The 24878-nt window shown below is 48.3% G+C and overlaps 1 protein-coding gene across 2 annotated transcripts in view; it reads left to right on the top strand.

Moving 5' to 3' along the window:
- The window catches only part of RHPN1 (rhophilin Rho GTPase binding protein 1), a 366143-nt gene that overhangs the window by 165535 nt on the left and 175730 nt on the right, over positions 1-24878 (top strand). The window contains exons 3-5 of one of the 2 annotated variants that reach the window (XM_069621751.1): positions 2980-3108; positions 5600-5635; positions 12615-12690. In XM_069621751.1, the coding sequence (XP_069477852.1) occupies positions 2980-3108; positions 5600-5635; positions 12615-12690 (241 nt within the window). The remainder of the gene's footprint in view (positions 1-2979; positions 3109-5599; positions 5636-12614; positions 12691-24878) is intronic. The other variant, XM_069621752.1, reaches the window with a different exon arrangement.

Below are 24878 nucleotides of genomic sequence, written 5' to 3' on the forward strand. Positions count from 1 at the left end.
TCTTCCTCTTCTTCTCCTTCCTGAGGAGTCCCTTCTCCACCCTGGTCTACCTGAGCAACGTTGGACGTCCTTTGGGGTCGGAAGAAGCCGGCTCGAACTGGCCCCCTCGGCACTATCTTGGGAGCTGGCGACCTGCACATTCTGGCGAAATGGTCAGCGCCACCGCATCTACCGCACTTAACCCCAGTCGCCGGGCATTCAGCTGGGTGCGGGAGATCATACCCACAGTTCGGGCACGAGGAAGTCGTCCCTGGCGGGCGCGGGCTCTGGGTGTTCATGGGGCGCCTCGATCCGCGGCCTCTGCCGACCGCGCAGACCTCTTCCACCCTGCCTGGGCGGGCACTAGCTTCCATCCTGGTCGCCCGCAGTTCCGATACTTCGTGGCACCTTCCCAACTCTAGGATGCGGGGAAGGGTGATCCCAGGCTCGCGCAGTATCTGGCGCCTCAGTTTCCCCGAGACACACCCCTGAATAAGTTGGTTGCGAATCATCACCTCAGGGTCGTTCCACGCACATGGCGCTGCCAACCTCCGCAGCCGCCCATAGAACACATCCAGAGTCTCGTCATCCTTTTGTCGAGCCATTCCCATGAGAAAACGTTCATAGTCCGCATTGGCCATCGGCAGAAAATGATTATGGAGAGCCTCCTTAGCCGCCGCAAACGACCCATCCACCGGCTGCAGGGACAGAAACACCTCATGCACTGCTGGACCAGCGGAGTACAGGAGAGTGGCCAGCTTGCCGTCATCACTTGTCTCCATCGTGGCCCTGAAGTACATCTCCAGTCTATCCATCCACATCTTCCACCTCTGTCCCAGACTTGAAGGAGCACCCGAGATATCAAACTCAGGCATTGGCTGTAGGGACCCAGGTGGTTTCGACGAGGGTGCAGGCGGAGGCGCAGGAGCAGCAGCAGCAGCTGCAGCAGCTTGACTCATGGTGGACAGCGCACAGGCACCCCAGAAGTTATAATGAATGGGGCCGCAACTCACCACCAGCAGTCAGGTTCGAAGTCTGCCTCTCACCAGGCGCGCTCTCCGCAGAATTTCCACTCCAGCCAGCCAACAGACCATGAAGTGTCGAGAATTGAGCAGGGGAAAAGGCCCCCAATATGTTCAGCAGGTTTCCCATGGAGTCTCACCCATCTCCTCGGTGAGAAAACAGTGAAAGTGTCAATGAGTCATTCTGCAAATGACATTTATTGCCTCCAGCGATCATCCGCCGCTGGAATTTCCAAAAATTGAGTCCGGATGGCTCACCGACGCTTCGTTATGAAGCCGTGAGTCTCCGAGGCCTGTTCATCAAAATGGCCGCCGGCCGCGTGCGTCGCTTCCTTCTCCGCGGTCAGAATTCGCTGGGGCGGTCACATGTGATCATCTCCGCTCCCAACGAACGTCTCCGCCTGTTCCAGGAAGCGATCCAGGCTTCGTCGCCACTGTTGGCGGCCTCCGGTTGCCGCCGTCCGTGAGCCCCCCACCCCCCGTGACAGAGAGACACGGAGACAGGAGTGCTTCCAGTGTGGGCTCCCCGGTGATTGTGATGTCACCGGGAACGCCCCGTTTATTTAACAGCGCACGCGACGGAGTGCACGTCACTCCGTCGCGTGCGTACCCTTAAAGGGCAACACCACAAAGATGATCGAGCTCTAAAATTAATGCTGTTTTCTGTTTAATGTTTAGTGCTCTGAAGTATAGGTTCTGTGTGTTGTTACTCTTGGCTTTTCTGTGCAGTATTTTTGACTACGAATTGTTTTTTACTTTTTTTTAAACTGTTTTTTTGCTGCAAATTTGCTGTGAAAACGTTTAAAAATTAAATGTATGGGGACATTTCAGCGGTAAAGAGACTGAATACCATGTGCATAGGAAGATTCAACAGCAGCATGTGAATCCATAAGATAGGGATGCTGGGTTATAGTGTGGCATGCCTTGCGAATGGGAGAGGTATCAAAGAGCTGTGAATAGGCCTGCCATTGTTTCTTTCACCATTATACCCACCCCCGCCCCCTACATACTGTCAATACTGTGATCTTTGCGGCTTCTGGTAGGGGTCAGATTAAGGCCTGGCACTGCTGTGGCAGTCATTTGTGGGCCGAATCACCAGGTAAAGCATCTTCCCACAGGCTCACCTGCACCGGGCAGATGTCCTGTCGTGTATCCCATCAATTCTGGCCTGCATGGGACCTCTCTCTCTGTCTCTGTCTCTCTCTCGCCTGTGTGATGGGTGTGTTGTCTGTGTGGAATTCAGGAAATTGCTGCTTTCGCCCATCTCTATGTCTTGGTGGACATCTCAACCTCTGATTAGCCTCTTATCTGGCATCGTACTCTTCTTGTGGTCACTTTGGGTCCTGGCTGTTGTCTTGGGGGTCCTGGCTGCAGTCTCGGGTGGGGTGGAAGGAGGTTCCTGGCTGCAGTCTCGGGTGGAGGTGTGGGGAGGGTCCTGGCTGCAGTCTCAGGTGGGGGGTCCTGGCTGCAGCCTCGCGTGGGGTGGGGGGGGGGCTTCCTAGCTGCAGTTTCGGGTGGGGGGGGCATTGGCTGCAGTTTCGGGTGGGGGTGTGTGGAGGGGGTTTTCTGGCTGCAGTGTCGGGGTCCCGGCTGCAGTGTCGGGGTCCTAGCTGCAGTCTCAGGTGGGGGTAGGGGGAATCTGGCTACAGTCTTGGGGTCCTGGATGCAGTCTCTGGGGCTAGCTGCAGTCTCGGGTGGGGGTAGGGGGAGTCTGGATGCAGTCTCTGGGGCTGGATGCAGTCTCCGGAAGGGGTAGGAGGAATCTGGCTGCAGTCTCGGGGTCCTGGATGCAGTCTCTGAGGCTAGCTGGAGTTTGGGTGCTGGCAGCCAAAGGTCTATGTTTCAATAGTCTACCTTGCAACGGAGTCTCTGTTGGCTTTCATTTTCAGATATGTTGAACAGTACAATTGATTCCGTTATTTACCAAAAAAAGAACCTTCTTAGTTTGTAAATGAATTCCATTTTCTTTCATTTTTAGAGCCACCACCAACCACAAGGTGAAGGAAACGGTGGCCTTGGAGCTGAGCTACGTGAACTCGAACCTGCAGCTGCTGAAGGAGGAGCTGGAGGAGCTGAACAGCTCTGTGGATGTTTACCAGAACGACAGGTGAGATGGCCGACCATTCTGCTATCGATCCCAGCGCGGCCACAGGGAGGGCTGCAGGGGGGCTGATAAGGAGGGGCTCCTGGTTGACTGCGTTATTGGCGGAAACCAGGCTAGCTGGTGGTGAAAGATAACAGCAGCAGGATTGTGTTCCTGTATCCGGCAAATTTGCACATCAATGCAAACAATAGTGGTGCCACTCACAGATCCGATGTAAAGGATGGCTCAAAACTGCAACCTCCCGGACCACCATTGCTTCCAGCAAATGTGACAGACTGTTGCACCCTGTATATAGTCCATTGAGAAGTTGTCGTTCAGGAACATATACTATCTGTCATTGGGGAACAGCCACCTAAACAAAATCATAATCTTTTTGTCGCTGATATATCTCTCCAGGAACTTTCTTCAGTTTTTAAGGTCTGGGTTGTTGGGAATCCCTTAATGGTTGTCGAGTCAGCATCTGCAGCCTTGGCCCGGCCGCGTGCGCCCGTTGGCTACAGTGCGCAGTCTGGTGCCATCTCCTGAATCCCTTTAATGGGAGTAGCCTTTGCAAAGAAATACATATGAAACCTGTCTTGTTAACTCTAGCTTATCCTGTGCCTGCTTTTTTGGGCCTTCGATGCAACAGTGGTGGTGGATTTGCCCTGGTGCCCACGATGCTCACCACGAGGCGGGGTCAAGAGAGGCGATGAGGTGAGCACCTGGATTTGGACTCCAGATCTTTCCAAACTGAATGGCTTTATTTAAGAAGAGGCAGTCCGTACAGAAGCCAGAGCCCTGGATGCCAGGCAAGCCCGCCTTTAACTATGGTGGACCGCATTAAAGGGACTCGAATTGGGCCAATGGAGGATTGAGTAGGAGGAGTTATGCAGATTTCAATCGCTCCCCAGCAGTGCATGATCTTCTCCTGCAACCATTTTGGAAATGGGAGGAGCAGATGGTTTGCAGTGAAGCAGGCTGGAGCAGATTGTTTCTAATCACAGTCCGGAGCCAGGGTGGCTGCAATGAGGCCTGCTGAGGAGCAGATCATGCCTCACTTTGAAGAAGCGGAAGCCCAAGTCAAGATGGCGTTGCTTGATCAGAGTGGCGCTTTCTTTAAATATTGTGCTGTCCCGATTCTCAGTGCTTCTGAATAGTGTTATCAGAGTGTGGCGTCTGATCACATTGGGCAGGTTTCGATAGCCTCGTGCACAGCCAAGCTTCTGACCGAGTCTTCTGCCAGGGTGCCTGATTTCACTATTAGTGGAATGTCGAAAAAGCACGTTGTCAACTGTACGTGTGGGTAATGTAAACATGTAAATAGGTTAAACAAACACAGGGTCCTTTCTTGTAGGGGCCAATTAGATGCTCTTTCCACTGAACCCCCCCGCCCCCATCCTTGGCTTCTCTGATGAAATCTGCCTTCTACTCCACTGATCCTAAAGTTGTATAGAGAGCACCTACTACTCGGGGATGCTGCGAAGGGTCATTGTATTTGGGTTGCTCATTCAGCACTGCTGCCCAAAGGCAACTAAGCAGACAATCCAACATCCCATAATATGCATATGAAGGGGTACATGAATATTAGATAAGTGGAACAGAGTTTTAATGAATGTATTTCGAAATGAAAAGCGCGTATTGATGTTGCATACATTTTCAAGTCGAGAATTCAAATGTTTTTCCCGCCAGAAACCGTGTCCAAGGCCGGACATGTGCTTACATGTATGAAGCAGCACAGTATTTTGAAGATCGGATCTTAGTTAACGGGTCAGGGTATACTTTTTAAAGTGGCCTTTGGGGTGTGATGTGCAATTTCCATATGCAGTCTTATGGGCAAGAGTACAGAGTTTGAGGCTGAGCCTAGATTTGACTGGGATGCAGGGGGCCCCCCCTCAGTATTTGGGTTACTAGGCATAGGGGTGTTAGTTATAATAGGGGCTGAGCGTTCTGTAATAATGGAAGATGTTTGAGGCACACTTGGGAGGACCCGCATGTAGTGCGTGGCCTCTAGGACATTTGGTACTTGTAAAGGGTCTGCTGCTCTTTGGAGAAAGGTCCACCTTCTCTCAAATCGCAGAGACACAACTTCTAGTCTTCCTGCTTCAGGGGTCATGTTAGCTGCCTTCCCTTACAGTTTCCACAATCCTGGTCATCTTATAGTGTCATGTGCACCTAAGCGCCACTGATCCTTCATAGGGTCTTCACCATTGGGGTATGTGTAGAGGAACTCACACACGGCTTTGCTGGTTCCGCTCAGTCCCAGGCATGGCGGATTAATGACCGCTCCCGTAAAGTCCAATAGCGCAAAGCATAGGGTCTGATTAGCGCGGAGAGTTCCCTGTGAATCATAGAAAGGTTGCCTTGTTTCATGCTGTTTATTCCCTGGAAGTGCCCTATGTTAACCCTGCTTCTTTGTGGACCAACACAAGGGGCCTTCGTGTCTTCTTCCGTATGTGCATTGGACACAAATCTCATTAGCCTAAGCGTGGTAACTGCTTTTCCACACTAATTCTAGCTCTCCGGAGGCCGAGGCGGTGTATGCTGGCGAGGAGTAAGTATGACCAGCCTGTGTGCTCCCTAAGCCCCTGACCCCTTTTTCCTCTGATTGTATTGAGCCTGAGATACTTAAATCCCTCTTGATCGGCGTGAACTTAATGAGAGCCGACGTGCTCTAATTGTCTATTGTGTGACTGGTGGGTAGATTCTGCATGCACCCTGATCTAGCCGCCAGCCCTCCCTGCCCCCCATTCCATGCCACATACACGTGCAGGAAGAATGGCTCTGTTTCCTCATCGAACGCTCTACTTTTCTGGTTTGCCCGGATAGTTTTCAGCAGATAGACTTTGCATATCAATGTTGTCTACTATCTAAGAATAATTTATAATAGCGACTATCCTGTTCCCCTACTGGCGTATTAGACCTAAACCCTTCCAATGATTTTCCTCAGACTGGAGCTGTGTCCCACAATCCACTTTGAGGTGTGGTGTTCAATTCCACACGTTTGCTTTTCTCATTGAAGTCTGGTGGTGATCAGGACTGTGTAGGTCTGATTGCTGCAGTCAAGACCTACTTTTTGGGCTGCGAGAGGCAGTGACATCAATTCAACACAGTTCCAGTGATAGTAGAAGTGACCATTTGACTTCTTCCTCTCAGGAAGAAACATCACATGATTTGTGGTGACCCATCCCCGAATATACAGTAGGAAGTGGTCGCTTGACCATTGAGTCTGACGCACGAGCGTGACATCACGATGCAGAACAAAAAAAACCCACAAGTTTAATGATTAACAACAAAATGTTAGTGAAGCAGGTGAGGACATTTTGGTTCAGTATCAATTCTGTTGGAAAATACACAGTGATTTAAAAGTTAACTAAACGGACACTTCCAAAACCCTTTAAAATCATATAAAATAGTGATTGTTGTACATATTTTACACATGTTGAAAAGTAAAAATGCCACATAATACACTACATTAACATCTACAATAATGTAAAAGGCCAGATGTAGGTTTGCCCAATGCCGTCATGCGCAGTAGAGGCTGCCCAAACGTGGAGAACGCTGCGCAAGAGGGAGCTGTTGCCCTAGTACATACAGTGGTCCAATTCGCATAGCTACACCTGTTGTCACCGCTGGAGGGAGCTATAGGCTTTGGATATATAGTGGTCCTACTGTGTTAATGAAAAACTGCACTTTGACCCGTGCAAGTTTATAAATAAAATGCTGCTTATTTCCTATCTGTTGTAGATTCCCGGTTGTAAAGAGACCCTTTGGGGTCCTGGTTTAAGCTGGAACAATCTGTGAAAATATCCTAATTACCTATGGGTGCAGGGATTAAAATGAGATCCACTCTTTGCAATCTTATAAATATCAAATATAGGAAACAAAACACCTGGAAAGAGTCAAGTAAGAGATCCCCTAAGAGCTGCTTACAGGTTTAGCAGGGCAGTTGACTGAAAGACTGCAATAGGACTTGTTTTAGTGGAGACCTTATCAGAAAAGAAGAAAGTGACACTGTTGAAGTTTAATGCATACAGTACCGCGTGTGCCTGCAAGCTGAAGGTCCTGTAGGAGAGGGGAGGGTTGGAGTTGGTGGGAGGAGTGGAAGAGGTAAGAAGCCTGTTCTGTCGACGCGTCACAATCAGAGAAACTCCTTCCCGGTGTGCCCGGAGGACTCTACGTGAGTCGGTTAGGGTGTCTTGCCAGAGGGGAACCCCAGACATAATAATCAGCCCGGTTGCTTGCTAATAGGTTCTGCTATGCAAGCATGGATGGGCTGAGGTTGTATGCACAGTGGATGTAGTGGAGTGCGTTGGCGGACAAGGTGTTGGGTTTGCTGTGTGTTGGTCCAAAAACTCAAGCGTTTTGCTGGGGAATTTATGTAGTGAAAGGTGTGAAAATGCCGGCTGATCGGGATGGTGAGGGGAAGGCTGGTAATATAAGTCTTCCGCACTAGTGCAGTGGTGGCCCCTGCTTTGGACCAAGAGTAGGTCATGATGGCCCGTATGACTCTACTACACCAGTATAGTTGAGATCCAGGCACTGCAGCAGGAATTGGACAGGATTGTGCAGGGAGGCTCTGCTGCACCAGTACAGTGGTAATCCATACACTGTGGCAAGAGGTGAGCATGATGGTCTATATCATTTAGAATTCCGGTACATTGCTGGTGCCATGATGGGATACTACTAAATTGGAATAAAGGTAATACTTGCACTGCAGCGGAACTGGAATTGTCGGTCCATGGGACTCCACTACACCATTATAGAGGTGCCCCACGCTCCACCCACCCACTGGCCACTGCAAAGGCATCAGATTGGCACACTGCCACCCGGTCTATCTGTTTTGCTCTCCACACCCCTCTTTCCCACTCTCCTCTTCACCTCTCCCCCTCTCTTGCAGTCTGTCCTCTTTCTCTCTCGCACTCTTTCTCTCTCTCTCTCTCGCTCTTTCTCTCTCTCTCTCTTTCTCTCTCTGCCCCCCCTTCTCTCTTCTCTACGACCCTCTCCCCACCTCACCCGAACAGACACATTGTATCAAGTGCTGGCAGGTATGGGGAGTGGGGCTGTCTGGGCTGACCTAGATCCCCTCGCCATTGACTATTCTGGGAAGACTTGATGGAAAATGTAGTTCAAACCATCTGGGGACTTTTCCTAAATGTACTCAGCTGTGCACATCTGTGCAGAAGGCCATCAAACTTGGCAATATTTGGTCCACCTGTCCTCCATCACAAGAAATTGATTTTCTGGTGATGGAGTGTGTGTTTTTATTGTTGCACTTTTGTGGCCTGGAGAAAGGAAATCCTTCTCTAAATATTTCCATCGCCACCTAGAGCGGGATGGAGTATTTGATGACTGGAATAGTCCCTTCAGGATCCCCCGAAACCCGTAACCGGGTGGACACAACCAGAGCATGTGTGTCAGAGCATCCATGCTGCTGTTAAGCATATCCCCAGCATTGTCCTGAGGATATCAAGACCACTGAATGTGGCAGCCTTGGCGTGTAACATCCCCTCTGCAGAATTGTACAGTGGACCTCTCTATAAGGCCCTAATAGCACCTTATTCTGGACTGCAAATCTTTGTAGCACCTTTCTGCCAGAGCCTTGTTTCTTACAGCATTGGCATAAGTATCCTGGAGAGGGGTTTCTTTATTAGAAGGTTCTCTTCTGGCACATGAGTTGTATGTTGAAGGCGTCTGTGTTTTAATAGTAGACCCTGCCCTCCAGTGCCAGATCTTTCTTCAATTGACATAAAGCCGTCTTGAGCGAATAGTTTCCAAAAATGCAGCGGCATTCCTACCGCACACCCAAACCCCTCCACCCTCCATTCATGCTGGTAGATAGCGGGTAAATTCATATGCTGAAAGGCAGAGATTCCATTGGTTGCACCACCGTACAACTCTTGGTAGCATATCAGTTCTTGATTGGGATTCCTGGGGCTTAATTTCATTTGCAACTTTTCTAGATCAGAGGAAAAGGAGAGACTGGAAGTCTCTGAGGTCCATAATTGGTTTTTCATTAGATTTGCATGCTGGCCTAATAGCGATCAGATGCCTCCTTTGACATAAATCTGTTGGATCGCACTTAGGATAGCCACTATCTACCCATAGACAGGTCGGCTAGACCCCGGTGGGTTCAAGGAATTTTAGCATACCTTTTTTTAGACTTCCTTTTCTACAAACCAGCATAGTGGTAGCATATGTTCTTGGTGATGACTATAGCTATTGTCTTGCTCAGATAAAGTGACTTGGGTGTACTGTCCATTTTTATGGCATTGATTCCACCAGTAATTAAGAGTGGCAGCATGTTCCAGTTAAGGAAACCACATAAGATTCTATCAAGTGTAGGGGTGAAGATTGCCGTGTATAGCTTACTAGTGACTTTAAAATCCACAGTTTCACACGCAACATAGGTTTATATGATATACCGTGGTTACAACGGCCATGGTTTAGTTGTACATTTAGAATTATATTATATGATATGGCATTTATAACGTGCCTATAGACAAGTGTTTCAAGGCGCGACGAGGCATGGGAGGGGGAATGAAGGGAGGACAGACAATGATCCTACTAGGCCATGTGTCATTTAGATCGTGCAAGTGCATGGGAATGGGGGAAGGGGGGGGAAAGGGAACAGTGCAATACATGGGCATAGAATCATAACAATAAGTAAAAGTAACGGCCAGCAGGTGTGAAGTGCAAAGGTAAGTGCAGACATCGGGTGTCAAGTGCTGGTAGTGGGACTGTAAGTGCCAGGCAGGGAGTGCAGGTGTGTGCGACTGGCGGGGGAGGTACCTGGGCCCGATCACAGAGGGTGGCCAGGTAACCAGTTCAGATTTAGCTGGGAGATCAGCAGGGGAGAGGGGGAGAAAATGCAGAAGCAAAGAGAAAGGTTTTGAGGTGCTTCCGGAACCGGAGATGGTTCTCTTCAAGTTTCAGGGCGGCAGGGAGGCTGTTCCAGGGAGATGCCCCAGCCGAGGAAAGGGATCTACCACCAACTCGTTGCTTGGAGAAGCGACTAACCCTAAGGGAGTTGGAGGCGGATGAGCGAAGAGCTTGAGAAGGAAGATATTGTCATGTTGCAGGCAGTCCTGGACTCGCGCTGTACCTGCTGAACAGAAAAGGACAAACAGGTCAGTCGCACGTAACAAAGGAAAGCTACAGAGGCGAACGTTTGCGCGCCCTGCACAGCGCTATACTTACCAGCAGGAATCCTGAGCATCATTGTCAGGAGGGTCATCCATCATCCGAAGGTCGCTTAACGCTGCACCTGTTAGGCAATAACGGACATTAGTTATCTTGAACAGAAAGACTTAAAGGCAGTCATTCCAAGCAGTTATTGGAATAGAGACTTACCTTCTTATTCCCGGGCCTTCTACTTCAGCAACCTCCTTCGGATCAGTGACTTAACTTGATCCAGGAAAGACTGTGAACCGTGCCCCTGCCAAAGTGTGCAGGACGGAGAGCTCGCCCACTAAAAAACAGAGGTGAGCCAGAAGAAGTGATGGATAGACCGGAAGGAGGTGAAACCACTGACCAGCTCCCTTCGGTAGCTAATATCTTGTTTCGACTTGCAGGACAACATCTCCTGAAGCAAGGACTAAGGGGAGACGCAAGCTAGCATCACCAGCCAAGCAGAGCAGCATCAGGACAGACAACACCCTACACACACGAGCACGCCCCCGTGGAGACCAGGTGAGCTTCACAGATATTTTGGAAGAGAGAGTTGAAGGTATTGAGGCCCCAGGCCCCAGAAGGCCTTGTGGACAATGCAGAGGGTTTTGAACTTGATCCTCGCAGCCACTAGGAGCCAGTTCAGAGATTTCAGTCCTGGAGAGATACGACCCCTGGGCTTGAGGCCAAGGACAAGTCTCGCAGTCCTGTTCTGGATGAGTTGCAGAGGGCGGAGAGTAGAGGCAGGCAGATTTAGAAAGAGGCGGTTGCAGTAGTCCAGCTTAGAGAGAACCAGAGCTCTGGAGACAGTGAGCTTCTAGGGGAAGGAGAGGAAAGGGAAAATACCTCTGAGGAGGTGCAGCTGGTAGTGTGACTTATTAGAGACGTCAGAGATGTGAGGAGAGAAGGAGAGTGTGGAGTCGAAGATGACCCCGAAGTTTGTAGCCTCAAGGTAGGAGCAGGAGGAGGGCCAAGAGAGGCCAATGTCTCAGCTTGACCTCACTGAGGAGGCCCAACAAGGCCAGAACGCGTATCAGGGGTTGCTGATGGTACTCTTGTTCAGAGGAGAATTGTCTAGCCTTTCGGTGCTGGACTGCCCTTGTGGGTGGGACCAGACTGATCTGCAAATGGATATTTCTCCTCTGTGAAGGGTGCAGTGAGCTAAAGCGTGGTTGTAGACTCTCCTGAGTGGAAGATGTTCCATAGAACATAGTATTTGACCCATATTCCTTCTCAGTAGTGGGGCTCCCCCATTCCTTTTCATAGTTGTAAATTTAGTTGACACATTCTCATTGAAGCGACTATCTATTGTGTGTGTGTGTCTGTGTGTGTTGAAGGGCGAGGTGGACAGTGGTCAGAGGAGGGAGACCCCATAACCTAAAAAAGTGAGGTTGACGAAACACTGTCGATCAAATGTACAGCGACCAAACTGAGATCTATGTAACCAGGTAGAACTGCTTATATTTAGGTTTCCCTACATGAGCAGCCGTAGTAAAAAGGTTATCGTACAACTTTGTGTTTTTGCTGTAAGAGCAAGTAAAGGAACAATGGAAGTTCTGTACAGGTGCATCACAAATACAAGTTGTGATTGTGAGGGTGAGCCACCGACTTTTCACCATCATGTTGTTGGGGACATCTCAACCCAATGCTTGGATTGGGGCGCATCATCGGCATTAAGCTTAAAACAAATGGAATAGAAGCCGAGGTTTCTCTGCTATTGCAGAGATGTGGTTCCATCTCAAAATGGCTCCTCTTAACCCCCTGGTGAAGGACCTTGCACTGTATACCTGTCGGTGCAGAAATACTGATACATAGCTACTTTGTTCCCCTGGCAATTGTGGCATTAAATAAAAAATAAAGCTTCATCGTGCCTTAAGTCTTCTAACTGGTGTGCAATCTCCAGAATGCATATGAATTCAAGATCAGGGATTGGACCTTTTCTGTGAGCACTGACCGGGTTGTAACAGCCTCTAGGCGCTCCATACCTAATGCCAACTCACAAATGCCCAAAATCAAAAATAGTGCTTTGTGGCCCTTGAAAACCATTCTCCCTAATTGTAGGCAGTAGTTCATGTTGGCTACTGGTAGTCTAGCATTGTAATGCGTGCCCTGTTTGCATGTGGCGTTAATGTGCCCGAGTTCCATTTCTTAAAACTGCCCCGTTCTCTGTGTTCTTGCAGTGGTTTGGTATTTGGTTTCTATTAGTTTAAACTGTGGTGTGGCTTGGCGTGTAGATAAAATGGGTTAGCGGCACAGACTCTTCTACTGTTAGTCCTATCCTTTTAGCGCATGTGATCTTGGTTAGCATGTAGTTAATATTGACTAGTGATGTGGGTGCTAATTCTTTGTTGTTTTTCTTTTAGTGAAGCCATCAGTGTCCCAATGATCCCACTGGGGTTAAAAGAAACCAAGGAGCTTGACCTGATGGACCCTCTAAAGGTAAGATGGTTATATTGTATGTACCAGGTACACATGCTCATGGAATGATCCCCTGACAACCAAAATGGCAACCACTTGTGCTTGAGCTCCTCTGTTGTTATTATTATTATTATTATTATTATTATTATTATTATTATTATTATTGTTATTATTATTGTTATTATTATTATTATTATATTTATTGAGCCCAGGCCTAGCTTGGAGAAGCAACACAGACATTTACAAAGGTATACACCAATACAGATACATAAGGGAGCACTTTACAGAGGGCATAATGGAGCGCTTTTCAGAGTTAACAGAACAGTTATACAGTGGGGGGTAGGAACGGAGGGGAACGGAGGGGAACGGAGGGGAACAGAGGAGTACAGTTGTACCAAGTGGCGGGGAGGAGTGGGCAGGCAGCCTCTAGCAAGTCATATGACGTGAGGGCGACGTGATGGCCTAGCTGTTGAGAGGTGGGTCTTCCCTTAACTGAATATGCATGCCTGAAAGGGCAAGAAGGATGGCACATACTCATGCTGGCTCCTTAAATGCTACTGAGACATGCACCCTGTTCATAGAAGGCAGCTTTAAGTATTATGCACTGGGTGTAGACCTGTCTGATCAACCCTATAAGCATTGCCATATTGTCATCATGTCCCCTAGGTAAGAAGAGCCCCAGTCCAGTGCACTTCGCATCTAAACGCCTCGTACCATTATTTGTAATTCAGCTGCTTCCCGCCAACCTACTGGACCTCACTCCATTCCTCCCTGCTCTCACTCCACTGCTGATGGTCACCTGCCAGCAATTCTTCCTAACCTCTCTCACCTCTCCCCCAAGAATACTTGAGGGAATCAATCCTCTGAAAACCAGTTCTCTGGACCAGCGCTCCGCTGCTGCACCCCATTGCCAAGAACCAGCCCATGAGGTATCCGCTCTACCAGAGGCATAATAGTATAGCCTCCCCCAAACCTGCCTCACCGGCCACATCTCAGACTCCTGGAAACAACCACACCACCAATCACATAGTCACTCTTGCACCCAACCAGCCTTGCACAAACCTGACCCTCCTACCCCAACTCTTTGCTGGAAGCAAAGTCACTGAAACACCTGCAGCACACCTACCCAACCTCATCTAAACCACCCTCACACACTCGTCACCATTCTGAAACCACCAGTAGAATAGCAGTCGTCACCCCAGGCACAACCTGATCTCAGCATAGCACCCTCACTCCCAATACTACCTCTCACAGAGGCCAACGTGACAAGCCCTCTCAGAAGCCATTCAAATACCACAATTCTGAGCCCACCCACAGACCCCATATATTACCCAGAGAAGCCTGCCTTGTGCTGCAAGGCCTCACACCATCCAATGCTCGGACTACAAAGGTAAAACCAAAGCCTACCTAGGGACCACACGTTGTTCTCGACTCGGAGCAAGAACATTTGCCCTCGTGCTTCACCCCCGCCCATACTACACTCACCTCCTTAGGAACTCACAGATTAGCCAGACCTGCTACTCGCACCATCCCAGTGTCCAAACAACTACCCTTAAAGCTCCTCCCACCCAAACCAATGTGGCACACCTGCCGCAACTAACCGCCTCTGAAGTACCTGAATGTCAGCACACTGCCTGTGCTGCTCCACCCTCGTAACTTTCTAGCAAATACCCCAACCACATCCTACGGACACACGCCCACTTCCGCTAGAACAACAAATGTTCCTAAAATGCGCACTGATCAACGCTTGCTCCCTAGGAGCACATGCGATTAACGCTCACAACCTGCTGCTAGAACACCAGCTAGACCTTTCAGCCATCACTGAATCTTGACTACACCCAGCTTCAGGCTTTACCCTCGCATTAGCTGTCCCACCTGTGTATACTATCCTCAGAGCGGACCGCCTTGAAGACACAGGTAGAGGGGTTGCACTCATAGCGAAAACCGCTTTACTAATCAGATCGGGCCCTTACCTGGATATGGGTACATATTTTACATGAAATCCTGCTTATGAAGCTAACCACAAACCCCAAAACCACCTACAACATCCTATTTCTTTATTGACAACCCAACCAATCCAATCAATCTGACTTTGACTTCCCACTACTTATCACACCTCTAATGAAGCCCTCAACAAAATTAATGATCCTGAGGACATCAACCTTGGCTTCAATGACACTAATGACTCCAAAGTTGCTGCGTTAGCATCAGCCCTTGAAGATGTGAATTTCACCCAACTCATCAACACACCCGCTCACAACAAAGGCTGAATTCCTGACTAGATTGTTTGTCTATATAGCGCACCTTACCCGTAGGTAGCTGGGCGCGTTTACATTGGTTACAGGAAATAATAATTAACTGGACAAAGAATACAGGATGAGCAGATAAAGGCTATTATTTACATTACAAATGTTGAACGAGGCAGCAGAAACTATGTATTAAGTTACGTGACATTTGTGTACAGTTGAGGTATGAGACTATCGAGCTAGACGTCAAGAGAGATAAGCCAATTTTTGCCATTTATTCTAAAACAGTGGAAGGAAGGTTTTGACCTTAAGTCTATCGGCAGAGAGTTCCATAGCTTCTTACATCCAACTCCTCCATCAACATTACTGCCATCTCGGAAATACCCTGGTCTGATCACTTCCTGATTGACTTCGACATTAGTATCGCCAAATTACAGGCCGCTCCTCCTCAAAACCCAACCCCATATTGGTCAGAAATACTCGCAAACTCACACTCGATCGCTTAAATCCTACCTCCCAGACTCATTCAAGAACCATGACCCCACGAACACAAACCCACACAACATTGCCAGCCTCTTTCACTACTGCCTACAACTTACTCTAGACACATATGCTCATCATCATACAAAGCTTGAAACCTCACAAACCTGTCAACCAATGGATTAATGAGGAACTCCCCAACCTATGCCGCAAGAAAAGAGCTTTAGAACACGTGAACAACAATAATTCTTCCACTGCCAACTGCAATGCACTAGCCACAGCTACCAAAATCTACAAATCAGCCATTGTGGCACACAAAACAAACTCCTACAATACTTCCATTTCCGATGCAGCCTCTAACACTAAAGGGCTATTCTCCATAATCAGAGAATTGGAATCGCCCATTCCACCCGCCACTCCCCCCCCCCCCTACGCAAGTAGACAAAGCCTGGTGCACGGTCATTCAAAATGCCCTGTCACACAAAATTGAATCCCGCCAGCATAAAATCAAGGCTACTAGAGATTCCCTTGCCACCAAACCCACTACAAGGTATCTAGTCAATTCATCTAAACCCATTCCATCGAATGCTATACCATCGAAATATAAGCATCGAAAAGCATTTCCATCGAAATGCCTTTCCATTGACTATAATTCGATGGTATAATCGAAACTGGGGTTAGGGTTAGGGTTGGAGCTAGGGTTAGATTTAGGGTTACATTAGGGCTGGGGTTGGGGCTAGGGTTTGGGTTGGGGCTAGGGTTGGTGTTGGGGCTAGGGCTGGGGTTGGGGCTAGGGTTAGGGTTGGGGCTATGGTTAGATTAAGGGTTGCATTAGGGTTAGGGGTGGGGGGTGGGCGTGGGGGTTGGGTGGGCTGGGTGGGTTACCCCCCTACCTCAATATAAAAAAAAAAGAATATATATATATATATATATATTTTTTTTTTTTACAAGGAGCTGGCTAGTGCTGAAATGTCAGCACTGGACAGCTCCATGTGACGTTTTAACGTTACAAAAAAATGCACTGAAATGCTATCTTTTACATGTAAAAGTGCATTTCCATTGAAACCAGTCCATTTATATTTTCAATGGAGTGGTTTAGATGGAAAAGCACTTTTACATGTAATAGATAGCCAGTCGATGCATTGGTAAACAATGCTTTGGTTTCGATGGTGTGGCATTTCGATGCTCCAGTTTCGATAAAATGACTAGGAATCCAACTACACCCATCACTGCTGACCATGCCAACCTCAACGCTCCACACATTACTCCCCTGTTCAAATTCAATAAAGTGTCTCAATATCGGGTACTGTCCGCCACCCTTGCCTTAAAACCTGCTGCAAGGGAGACACTTTCCCGATCCACCTAGTAAAACTTTGCACCCCCACTATGTCCCCCATCATCACAGACTTTATCACCGCCTCTTTTACCACTAACTAGGTACCAACCAACATCAAAGCAGCAAGGATCACCCCCTCCTCAAAAACCTCACCATTAACCCCACCATACCAACCAACTACCGTCCCATTACCACCATCCCCTTCCTGCTAAAGATAATCGATTGTGTAGCTTACTCTCAACTCAAACCCTTCCTTGAGCACAACCACCTTCTTGGCTCAAGAAAATCAGGCTTTCGCCAGAAACATAGCACGGAAACTGCCCTACTGCACCTCAAAATCCAGATGGACAGCATCCGTGGCTCAGGAAAACTTAGCATTCTCCTCCACGACTCCACGACTTCCATTTCTCACCAGAATCCACCCATGTGGATCCAATCATTCCTATCGGACCGTACCACTGGAGTCTTCAATGGTGAAGAGGCAGCGGATCCCATATCTGCACCAATCGGGGTCCCCAAGGATCCTGCCTTTAACCTACTCTCTACAACACTTATACAAAACCCCTCTTTGATGTTCTGGACTCCATGAGCTTCACCTACATAATCTTTGCTGATGACAACCAAATTCTTATCCCTATCTCTGGCAACTACACAATCAACAAAGCATACAGCACCATCCAAAACTGGATGGCTACACAAAGCCTTTGTCTTGTCTTAATGACGATAAAATGGAGCTCCTCATTGGGGTGTACCCCGCCCGTCTGAAATCTCTTGACAACAACTACTTCTCCATCTGCATTGATGGTACAGTTATCTCAGTTTTAAAACAGGTAAAAAACGCTGTGCGTCTAGCTGGAAGCTGAACTTTCAATGTCTAGGCATATTAATGCCTTATCTTTCTCCACTGCCTACACCTCCAAACTTATCTCACTAAGTAGACCATTCCTGTCTCCAAATAATTGCCCGACATTAGCGTGAGCACTGATCGTTTCCAAATTGGACTATTGCAAAGTGCTCCTCCTGGGCATCTCAGCTACCAACCTATCGAAACTACAATTACTACAGCACAAAGCCCTACGAGCCGCTCTTGGTCTAAAACGCAGCAACCACATCTCCTCCACCAGACGAGATGCTCGCTGACTGCCCATAACAGCGTGGATTGACTTTAAGACTCACCCTGGCTCACACGTGCATTTACAATGATGCACCAACTTACCCTAATGACTGTATCACCCAAAAAAACACCACAACGTACTTTAAGATCCAGTGCCAGCATCTCGCTTGACATTCCGCGGTACAAGAACAAAAGAGCGGGAGGCTCCAGCTTCGCAGTTGCTGCCCCTGTTCTATGGAATACTCTACCTTCATCCATTAGAAATAAACAGTCGTACTCTGCATTAAAAAAAACTTGTCAAAACTGGGCTCTTTGACAAATATGACTGATGCTCTCAATGTATCTGATTGCTGTCCATGTAGCTGAATGACTATTTTGTAGCAAACGCTGTGATTCCCCTGGGTTTAGGCGTTTTATTAATGCCAAAAATAAATAGAATAAATAAATGGATACAAATTATTACTGGGCCATTTCATGCTCTGCGTATACGTATCTTGGTATACTTATCTATAGTGGCCCCTGCTGAATAATGAGGTGGCTTCCGTGGCTCGCTTCTTTAAATGTTTTATTTGTGTTTATTGCTTGCACATTTCAGCGAGAAAATCTTCACAGCAGAAGAGTGCTCAATGCTTAAGAACATGCTGTTCACCGGCACAAAAAACAGTTTTTAAAAGGAGAAAGTAAACATTGACCTAATTTTCAATGGGGCAGAGCGTGAACTGTACACGTGAATGCGAGGCGTAATGCATTTACACCTCAATTTCCCACTCGAACCCATTTCTGTGCTGACACATGGTGGAGGAAGGAAACAGAGCGGAGATGAGATCTCTGACATGCTTCCCTCCTTCCCCCCTCCTTGTGCGAGCATTTAGTTTTATGCCTCCATGAGATTTTCATGAAGGAGTAAAAAAAAAGTATTCTTAAATAATCTGCCTCATTTGAGATTCATTTTCGTTCCCTGTCTCTGAGTCTTGATAGGACAGTTGTAAAATAGTTTTGGGGAGACTCGTGGAGTGGAGGAAAAGCAGGACCACAGGTATGGGGTTTGTATTTAGGGGAGGGAGAGTGAGAAGGTGGCTCCCGGTGACCGCACGGATTAAATTCAAGACCCTTTGCACCTTACACAAGGCTGTCTAGGGCCTGGGACCTCTCTACATCCAGCTTTCCCTCTCTAAATACCTCCCTACTAGAGTTCTTCGGCCCTCTGGCTCAAACTCTCTGCTGGTCAAACGTTTCTCCAAGCAGAGAGTGGGAGGTAGATCCCTTTCCTCGGCAGGTTCCTCCCTCTGCAACAGCCTCCCTGCCCCCCTCAGACTTGGGCCAGATCTTCTTGAGTTCCGAAAACGTCTAAATACCTTCCTTTTCTCCTCTTCCTCTACTCTCCCCTCCCATGCTAACTTCCCCTCTGCCGCTGCGACTGGGGCCTGGTCCCTTCTGAGTCATACCGGGGCCAGACCAACCCCCCCTTACCAGTCCTCCCAGCATCCCTTGCTAGCACTTGCCCTCGGGCACCCTTCCATGGACTAGCCTAACCTGGTCTACCCTGTCCATCACACGTATCCTCCATTCCCTTCTCCTTCCCCTGGCACTTGCCATCTAGACCCCCCCCTCTACACTTGCCCCCACCCTCCTTTGTGGGTACCCTTTCCTGCACTTCTCCCTCTCCCCTGCACATACCACCTCACTCGTGCAATTGCACAGTAGGATTGTCACAAGGCCAATATAACCATTATTGTTGGTTTTGTAGTTTCCTTTCCTATGCCCCCCCCCAAATTTGTCTTCTGGCCTGGAAACACTGGTGTATAGGCGCCATACAAATGCCCAATAAATAAAATATAAAAATTAATACAATATGGAGGTTGATGGTGTCCACCGGGGAGTAGGGAACATAGCTCCATTACTTGTTTCTTTGTACAATGTTACCACTGAAGACGAAGGCTGGGACACACAGTTCACTTGAAAAAATAAGAAGACCCTCATTTAGAGACGGCACTGGGAGTTTCAGGGTAGAAAGGCCGTGCTTGTTAAGTACGAGGAGTGACGCCAATTCCGAGTGTAGTGAAGTTTTGAGCAATCAGCGGCCCTCCAGATGTTTTGGCCTACAACTCCCATGAGCATTAGCCAGCATAGTCCGTGGTGAGGGATCATAACAGTTGTAGGTCAAAGCATTTGGCCGGTCACAGATTGACTTTTGGACCATTAGTTTGCGTCTCAGAATGAATGGCTCCTGCAGAGCAGGAAATATAATGGGGCTCCAAAAGCGCAGTGTTGATCAGAATTTAAGTGTCAATAATGTAGGGTTAGAAGATGTATTCCCCAGGTTTTCTTGGGTGCGGTTAACGCGTAAGAGAAATGATAATTGAAAGAGGAGACTGTGAGGAATCTTGGGGGATCCTGATGAAGAAAGGGGGGGGTGGCCTGGAATGGAGGGAGTCGGATGGTGTCAGTGACATGACAGTATGAACCTCTCGAGCAATAGGGAGGCGAGGAGGATGATCAACAGCCTGGGGCGATGCAGAGGGACCGTTCGAAATCCAGGTGCCATTGCTGCTGTCGATGGAAAATGTGGTGGTCATTAATTCCAGATATGAGGACTGATTCCATGCCGCTGGATAGCAGCCCTACTTCGTCCTTGGCCAGCAGCCTGCATGTCTCATTGTGCCTCTGCAGGCTAGACGTGACCACAGGGCTCGATGAGCTTATCAGGGAAAGGTAGGTAAGGGGTTGTTCTGTAGCTCTTTGGATTTCAGGGGACAAATAATCTTATTTCAGGGGAGTCTTGGTGTCTTTTTTGAGGGGAACTATGGACCATACGAAAGCAGTATCAGTCGCGAGAGTCTATGAATTTCCCTGGGCTGATAGGATGCTTGACAGAGATGAGCGACAGGAAGGGGGAGGTGGGAATGGGGATTGAAGGGATTGCGAGCTGGACCATCAAGGGAGGATAAAGTATCCCTGTGAAGGGAGGAAATCTGGACAGTGTGCCCTTATTCCCCCCCCCCCCCAATCCCACTCTCCATCTCCCCCGGTTGTGTGTGCGTGCACACTGGGGTCTATGGAGTAATCCCACACTCTGCTACTGCTCCCCTGTGAAACTAATGACACCCACCTCCAACAATGTCACCTTTTTTAGTTTTGGATATTAGGTGGTGCTGAAGTGCCACCTATAAGCCGAAACGATTGCCTGTGGGTGTTTTGTTATTTATCCACCCATTACCTGCATATGGCCACGCCAGTCCCTTTGATCATTCACACCTACTGCCTGACCCTCCCCACCCAACACATCTCCTATCATCTGATTGAGCTATCTCGATCAAGCAGTAACATCAAACGGTGTCCTGCCAGTGTTATTTCTAGAGTCTGCTGAGAGTTAATAGTTTAATTGCAGTTGTAAATGCGCTACTTGTGTAATAGCAATGTATTAACCAAGTGTGCCTTCAGCCACTTCATTTCTATCTGTTTCTTGCCCTGAACCAAACAAACAAGCATTGACAAAGCCTATAGTTTTGGCTTGTGTATAGGCACTGCTATCCTATGCCCAGATAATCACACTATTTTCTTTGCTAGGTTATGGCCAGGTAGTACTGTTATGGCAGTGCCTGGCAATGCCTACCCAAGGCATAGGGAAAAGCCATTTGGCCTTTGTTCACCATACGAGGCTCTGCCATTCCAAGATGGCTGCCTCGAGTGCCTGCATCCCCTCCACCCATCCGAGCTTGTAGCCACCAGCCCTGATTGGCTCCCTCCATTGTCAAGAGGCCAATCAGAGAACCGGAAGGCGTAAGCCGGCCGCCGTGAGAAGGCGCTGGGAAAAGTCTTCCGATCCTGACTGAGCTGACCGAGCTGCAGGCTGCGCCTGGACATTAAGCCTGACCTTCATCTGCCCTGCTTGCTACCATCACACCCCCAGGCTTCCAGAACCTACACAGACTATCCACTGGACTTGACCCCCCGCAGTACACCATATTCCTGGTGCTCTGCCGTTGTATTCCACTACGTTGAGGTAACATATATGTGAACGCTGAGTACCTGTTACTACAAATGTGATACTAGATGGCCCTCCTGGCAGCAAACTCCTGACAACTGCTCCCAGGTTATGCCGTTTGCTATCTAATCCCACCCACTTGCTGCACCACCCTTTATCAGGCACATCCATTGTATGGCCCACAGCTACTCATGCATACCCATCTACATGCTTCTGCTCTATACATAACAGCTGCACGTGAACTCTTAAATGTACACTGCCTTTGAAGGCTGTACTCAGCCTGTTCTGTAGCTGCATCTAGCCTGCCTCTGTAAGCTCCTGCCTTGAAAGCTGCATCTAACCTGCCCCTGCAAGTTGCATTTTAAAGCTATATTTAGCCTGCCTTTGAAAGTTGCATTCAACCTGCCCCTGCAAGCTGCATTTTAAAGCTGTATTTAGCCTGCCTTGAAAGCTGCATTTAGCATGCCCCTGCAAGCTGTATTTTAAAGCTATATTTAGCCTGCCTTTGAAAGTTACATTTAACCTGCCCCTGCAAGCTGTATTTTAAAGCTGTATTTAGCCTGCCTTGAAAGCTGCATTTAGCATGCCCCTGCAAGCTGTATTTTAAAGCTATATTTAGCCTGCCTTTGAAAGTTGCATTTAACCTGCCCCTGCAAGCTGAATTTTAAAGCTATATTTAGCTTGCCTTTGAAAGTTGCTCTTAACCTGCCCCTGCAAGCTGTATTTTAAAGCTGTATTTAGCCTGCCTTGAAAGCTGCATTTAGCATGCCCCTGCAAGCTGTATTTTAAAGCTATATTTAGTCTGCCTTTGAAAGTTGCATTTAGCCTGCCCCTGCAAGCTGTATTTAAAGCTGTATTCAGCCTGCCCTTGAAAACGGTATTTTGCCTGCCACTATAATGTATCTTGATAGTGGCATTTAGCCTGCCTCTGATAGCTGCTTTCTAATTCTGACTGTATTTGACTCTCTAATCCAGACGTACCTACAGACGTAGCTTCCATGTCCTGCTACTTCACCTGCCCACCTAGAAAATTAGACTAATTAGCCCCTCACTTAGATGTAGTGTACCCCACACACCCTTAGTCAATGCATGCCATTGTGCTTTAGCTGTCTACGTGACTCTTGAATCTAGGTGAGTCTTTGCCCCCTTTGGTCAATGCACTCCATGGTGTTTTAGCTGTCCACTTGACTTTGAATCTAGGTGTATCCCTGGCCCATTCAGTCATTGCAATCTAACGTGCCTTAGCTGCCTACCTGATTCTGATCTTAGGTAAGGCTAACCCTCACAACTCAGGAACCAGCTGATATCAAACACATGCCCACTGCTCGCACCTCCTCCCACTAACAAGTACCTACCAGGTATATACTCGGCACTGCTGAGAGTCATCATCCACCTTATCCACGCAATGAGTCTCCTCAGCCCCCCTTTACTAGGCCTGACCAGCATGGTTACCACCCCGCCACTCACCATGCACCTCTCTACACCGTGCACCCTCTCTGCTAGAAACTCCAAACTACGCGCCAGGCTCCCCAAAATATACGAGCCCAGAGCCAGGGATTCCACCCATACCAAACCACTGAATTGGCCCCAGCCTTACATCCTGACCATCCCGTCCAACAAAGGTACAAACTTACCTAAGAATACTACTACCAAACACAAGTCTCGATCATCAACCTCTACACCTACCACGAGTAAACATACCACTCCTCCCATAAGAGGGGCTTTAATCAATGCGAGATCTATAGTAGCCCACGCGACAGACATAGCAGACCTCATCCTAATGGAAGAACTAGACTTCTTAGCCATCTCAGAGACCTGGCTTCATGCAGCAGCTGGCCCAGCCCTTGCGCTAGCCATCCCTGAGAATTTCTCCATCCTCCGAACAGACAGAATTGACTCTAGAGGCGGTGGCCTCGCTATTATCGCCAAAACCCACCTCAACCTTAAATCTGATAATACTGATCACTACTCATCCTGTGAATTGCTCACAGCCAAACTCCCCACTACCAGCTCCCAAACCATCACCATCCACCTACTACCCAGGACCTCTAGGCTCCTTTGAGGAAGACCTTAACTCCATCCTCTCTAACAACTTAAAAAATACCTCTCAATGCCTCCTCTTAGGAGACTTTAACCTTGGCTACAATGACCCTAAAGACACCCAAGCGTCAGCCATTAATTACTCACTATCAGAACTAGGCTTCACCCAAAGAGTGTCCACCCACACTCATAACAAAGGGAGAACTCTTGACTGGATAGCAGACCACAACTGCGCAATCTCCATCACTGACATCACCCCGCAACCTTGGTCTGACCACCACCTCCTCTCCTTCACACTCGAAGCGGCCAGCCCTATCGCTAACATCTCCCTAGCCTCAGCCATCCCGACTAGAAGAAAGAAAAACATAACTGCGGAAAAGCTCATCCCTCTCATTCTACCTACACTGAACCAACTCCAACCCCCACCATCTGGTTGAAAGTTACAGCAACAGCATGCGCCTAGCCCTAGATGCCATCGCACCACTAAAGCTGAGAAAACCCAAGCCAATAAAACACCTGAATGCTTGGTTCACGGCCCACCTGAAAGCCCTCAGACTAGAGAAACGAATCCCACTGACAGCAACAAGCTGATCCTCAACAAAATAGTCTCTACCTACAAAAAAGAAATCCTCCTCGCAAAACAAGAATCCTACAATCTGAGAATACTGCATGCCAAATCCAGCACTAAAGAATTGTTCACCATCCTTAAAGAGCTGGAGACTCCCATCCCGGTCCCAGACACCTGCAAGAAAGACAAACAATGGTGCACCAGCATCCAAATTGCCCTTTCCAATAAAGTCGCAGGCCTCCAAATCAAAATTAACAACAAGAAAGAGACCCTATCCAAGGCCAAACCTAACAACACCCCCACTCACACCATCCCTCAACACCCTCCCCCTAACTCCCCCACTCGCTTCAGCTTCTCCAAAGTCTCCACGCTTGAAGTGGAAAAAATCATAACCGGCCTCAAGCCTTCTAACTGCCAAGGCGACCTATGCCCACCCCAAA

Source organism: Ambystoma mexicanum, chromosome 5q (genome assembly GCF_040938575.1).
Source record: "Ambystoma mexicanum isolate Mex_15411 chromosome 5q, UKY_AmexF1_1, whole genome shotgun sequence".
Lineage (NCBI taxonomy): Eukaryota > Metazoa > Chordata > Amphibia > Caudata > Ambystomatidae > Ambystoma > Ambystoma mexicanum.